Genomic DNA, 5,418 nt, shown 5'->3' on the forward strand with positions numbered 1-5,418 from the left:
ATGGGGCCCATCTACATAGTTTCTAATATCCTTACCCTACTGAGTACCTGCTAGTCTCTAGATAATCCAGAACCAGCGAAGAATGATACATCTTGCCTGACTTAACACATTCTCACTTAGGTCCTTTATGTAACCATTGCATGTGTCTGGTCACAAATGTGTCTGTCTCTTTAACATGAAAGATTAGAACTGGAGCGTTTGCCTGTTATAAATGGGCTTCCTCACGTGAGTTCATTGTGACAACAAAGTGGGAATTCAGCACTCTGATGTTGAGATCCAATGAAGTCATACCTGAAAACTTACATAAACTTGGAAAGAGAGAGAGAGGAAAAGAGAGAGAATTTCTATTTCTGTTTAGTATTTCAGCTTTGACAAGTTCCTCTGGTGCATTTGTTTTTACACAAGTCATGTAACCAGTGATTGCTATTTTCAAGTTCTAAAAGCCACGATTTTGCTGTTTTCTGTTTGCTTCTTTTCACTTTCCACTTTTGGAGCTGTAGTTCCCTCCAGCCCAGAAGAGTCAACACTTCGTAGGATTGATGCTTTTTGAAAAGAAGTTGGGAAATGAATTTCAATTCAGTTCTGTGGTGCAAATCTCTCCATCTCCAGGGGTTTTTATCATGTCTAGCTTAATAAACATTCTGGAGATACAACCTAGAGGTTTTGGGAGAAGAAATAGCAGGACAATTTAGCCAAGATATATTTGCTTTTTACAACAATCTTTGAATTTCCTTTTGATATTTTCCAAGAGATGATGAATAGCTGCAATTTCACTTTGAAAAAGTAGAGAATGACAGAATTCCATCTCCCATTGATTACTTTTTGTGCAACTTCACCCTTCTTGTTTTGGTGCGAGTAAGTGCTTTGCTCTGAACTGGAACTGGTCAGTGTTGCTAACCTTGGACCGAATCATGCTCTCTGCATATCAAACCCTTAGTGCTCACGCTTGCCTAACTCATTTTACTCTTAAATGCTTGGACTTGTAAGTGATTGCTGTGATTTAGTTTTGAGTGAAAGAATTGCTCATTTGCAGCTTGCAATAATTATTGTATAGGGTTTAGATTGTCCTATACAAATGAGAGCCAATTATCCAACAGTGATGAAGATAATGGCTACCAGTTCTTTGATCCTTCCTCATCTGCTCACATCAACTCCCCTCATTTCATGCTCTGCAGACACGAGAATCATCTTCATACACTCTTTTGCAGAGAGGCAGATTCATATCTCATGTAACTACATAGTGATAGCAGTTGACTGGCCATATATCTTTTTTTCTTACAACACAATGAAAGGTAACTTATTAATTTCTCCTCACTATGTTACTGAATTAAAATTGTAGTTTCTTTGAGCGCCAAGTGTTTGTCAGTACTTTTTTTTTCTCATTTTGCACTTCACATTGAATCCAAATATAGAATAAAATGCTTGTGGCTTTCCTAAGTGTATGCTAGCTAATATAATTTTAGAGAATAGTAGAGAAGCCAATTGATCTTTTGGGTCTAGGTGGCAAGAAGTTTGTGAAAAAGTTTATCGAATTTTGAAAACATTTTAGTGTACAATACCAGAAAAGATGTATTTCCAGTCACAATCTAAGCCAAGTAAATAATTTCTTTCAGTAATTAAAATCTGAAAAATCTATTAACAGATTGCCTGCTATTTAACACCTGGCAAAATAGCAGATGGGCTAGACACTGCCTAAGACGGGAAAGTCAGTTCACGTCTCTGCTCTCTTACAATGCTGTGCTGCATGTATAGCTGTTATAAATACTTCTATTTTCCTATAGTGGCTTTGCAGTACTAATAGCTCCCTGGTTTTGTTGCTTTGTTTATAGTGATTTTGTATATAATTCGAATGAAACAAAAATTGTTTAATCTTATGCAGAATGAAAAACTATATGAAAAATAAGGGAAGAATTGTTTGTATTTTGATGTTTTGTTTATTTATTTATTTGATGGCAAAGTGACAGAGAAATGAAAGGAAGATCAGGGAGGAGGGGTGGAGCAAGAGAAGAGAGAAAGAGAGAGAGAGGGAGAGAGAGGGACTTTTTAATCCAATGTTTCACTGCTCAAATACCACAAAAGCCAGAACAGGCTAGGTCAAAGGCAGGGGCCCAGAGCTCTAAGTCTTCCATATGAGAGGCAGGGGCCCAAACACCAAGGCCCTCTTCTACTGCTTTCCCAGGCACACCAGCAGGGAGCTGGATAGGAAACTGAGCAGTAAGGACCCAGACCTGAACTGTATAATGGGGTGCCGATGTTATAAGTGGTACCTTACCCCATTGTGCAACAACTTGTCCCTGTTATTTTATTTTACTTTATTAATTTCATCGTTAGTCAGTTGATAAACTGGGAAGAGAAATGAAAGCTGCATCCTTCATAATGTCGTCAGTGAGGTACTGATTGATTTTTATTTGTAATTTCCAACTTTCAGTGGAACAGAGTAATGCCTTACACTCCAGGAATAGGGCAATGAAGCTAAAATATTCTCATGGGTAATTCTTTTGCCGACTTCACATTTTTAGCATTTAGACCACTGAATGTAAGTCTTTAATACTGGCCTACCTACACTGCTGTGGCTAGCAGAAGCCTGTAAACCACTCATGCATTTTAAAACAGGCAAGCCTAGCACAGTGACCAGGGACTCTAACCTTCAAACACTAAGTAGGATATTGTCTGTGTTGGGAAAAACGTAGTCACAACATTGTGGAAAGTAGTCATCTCATTAATTTCACCCTATTCCTGGGCACACAGTGCGAGTCACCGAGGGAGTGGCAGTGTGTTGGGAGCTTGAGCCCTGGGAATGACAGCAGAGCTCCCGGCACAGCATCCTCTTGTTCGGGTGTGTCTTTTGCCTCCAATTAGATGAAGGACGCTTTTGCGAGGGGACTTCTGACATAAAGCTGTTTGCTTTGTGGATATTTAAAACAACCTCCTGTGGCCCTCAAATCCATATAAATCTATTACTGTCCTCCTGTCCTCCCCCGTGCAAGCCAGTTTATGAAATGAGTCAGATCTTACAGTTGTTTTGAGGTAGAAAAACCACTGACCATGAATCCTGTGTTGAGCTTATGTGTGTTGCTAGAGTAGAAGCAGTTCATTTACCTGTGTACAGGAGGACCAGTTCAGAATGAGCTACGTTGTTAGAGGAAATTAAGAATGCCATGCTTGTAACTCCCAAAAGCACAGAAGGAATAAATGCTGTAGCATATTCTTCCCCATACGTATTTCACCAATGATCAAGTCCTTTGTTCCAGTCCTCACAGCCTCTCCTCCCCTGAGAGTCCTCACCTCATCTATGACTAAAAGGCAGCTTATCTATATGTACTTGTATGTAAATAAATATCTTGCATGTGTTGAGCAAATTGAGAAACATGCTGCAGCCTTTCAAATTAACATTGTAGTTGTTTAAAAGGTAAGCCTGCTCCTTTAGCATATGAATAAAGGCCATGAGTCACCATTATCCATTGTTACTAGATTAAATATTTTTTATAAATAAATCTCATTCAATTTTCTTATAGTCTTTAGCAAATGTTGTTCTTGGTTTGCTTCTTATTTGTTTCATTGGAGGAACATGGGGCGTCCCACTGCCCTTCAAATTTCCCATGGGCATTTTACTTTGGTCAGCAGCTGGTAATTTAAGAATCTTCTCCTGCTCTGCATAGAAGCCTTGGTATCCCTTTTCCTGGCAGGTCTTGCTACTGTCATCTTGAAGCATTTTCAAGGAAATAGCATCTACCTTCCCTATCAGAAGACCCGTTAGCTTTGGAAGAGTGATGTTTAAAACAGATTAAGTGCCAATGACAAACCAAACAGGGTGTGGGCTTGTAATCAGCGCTGGCTGGAAGACAGAGAATGTGGGATGGGAGGCTGTAGCACACTTGGTGTTGAAGTCAGAATGACACTCATCGTCTACAGGCGAGATGAATGGCAGATACCGTGTGGGCTGGGATGACCAATAGCTTTGAAGCTGTCAACCAGCCTTCTTAATCCAGATTAAGTACAGTGCAGAAGACTTATGACTTAGTTACCAAACTACTAAACTTTCTTTACGAGGGTAAGGGCTTCTCAAGGGACAATTAACTTGAAGATTCATAAGATGTTCTAAGGCAAGCTGATGTGAGCCAAAGAAGTCAGGGAGACCTGGGAGGGAGCCCCACCCACCAGCAAAGATATATAAAAGCTCTGGAGCTTGCAGTGGCACTCACAACTCAGGAGCTTACTTCCACGAAGTACCTTCAGCCCTCTCTCTGGCATCATGTCCTTCAACTGCTCCTCGAGAAATTACTCTTCCAGGCCCATGGGAGGACGTTGCACTGTCCCCATGGCCCCAGCGGCCACATCTGCAGCCCTTGAAACCGATTGCCTGAGCAACATCCATTTACCCAGTTCCTTCCAAACTGGCTCTTGGCTCCTGGACCATTGTCAGGAGTCCAGCTCATGTGAGCCTGCTGTTTGCCAGCCAACTTGTTTCCAGCGAACCTCTTGCATCTCCAGCCCTGCCCAGGTAACTTGCTCACGACAGACTACCTGTGTCTCCAGTCCCTGCTCATCTTCCAGCAGCAGCCGCCCATTCGGCTTTGTCTCAAGTGGCTGTCAGCCCCTGGGAGGCATCTCCAGTGTCTGCCAACCAGTAGGCAGCATCTCGACTGTTTGCCAACCAGTGGGAGGAGTCTCTTCCATCTGCCAACCATCTTGTGGATACACCCGGACGTACCAGCAGTCCTCCTGTGTGTCCAGCTGCCGAAGAACTTGCTAAGTGTGTAGGAGCCAGTGAGTCAAGACTCCGTGGCCTGCCAGCTGTGCTTCCAGGATTGCCCAGCGTGCTGCCTGAAAATTCTTCATTGCTAAGCTTATTCTGACTGCCTGATTGCTGGCTGCTAGCCATGCTGAGCTGCCTTTTGGCATGCTCAAAATTTTCTGGCCAGCACTAAGCTTATTTTAAGAGGTGACTGGTGCTATGTAGTCTCTGGATGGTTCCAGAAGCTTTTCCACCCACACCCCAGGCTCTGATAATTTTGTCATTTTTGACCTTGCTGCTGTACCACCTGACTTCTGCTTTTGTGTCTCTCACAAGGGAGCTTGTCTCACGATGTACTTCTCAATAAACCTGCATTAGTTGGCATTGCAAATGTGTCTCCACAGAGTCCTTTATTCGCAAGGGTTTTTGTAGTCTGTGAGTCTTTTTTGTTGTTAATCTTGGTCTGGTTGAGCTTAGTGTGGGTTGTCTTAATATATTTTATTTGTTCAAGACCATGAGGTAAAATGAGGGCTGAAAAATTGGATGGAGTGATTTGTCCTGTATATTTTCTCCAATTTCTAGGAGCTGGTAGAATCACTTGCATGTGGGGAAATGGATTGTTAGCCAGGAGTTCAGGTAGTTCAGAGACTGTATAGGGAAAGGGGCAGTGAGATGGATGAGAT

At 42.1% G+C, this 5,418-nt stretch overlaps 1 protein-coding gene across 1 annotated transcript; it reads left to right on the forward strand.

The window, feature by feature from the left end:
- Positions 1-4,252: 4,252 nt before the first annotated feature.
- LOC121167212 (keratin-associated protein 11-1-like) lies at positions 4,253-4,753 on the forward strand. The gene has a single exon (XM_040996606.1). The coding sequence runs from the start codon at positions 4,253-4,255 to the stop codon at positions 4,751-4,753; it is 501 nt and encodes a 166-aa protein (XP_040852540.1).
- Positions 4,754-5,418: the final 665 nt, after the last annotated feature.

Source organism: Ochotona curzoniae, unplaced genomic scaffold (genome assembly GCF_017591425.1).
Source record: "Ochotona curzoniae isolate NIBS_2020 unplaced genomic scaffold, NIBS_Ocur_1.0 patch346, whole genome shotgun sequence".
Lineage (NCBI taxonomy): Eukaryota > Metazoa > Chordata > Mammalia > Lagomorpha > Ochotonidae > Ochotona > Ochotona curzoniae.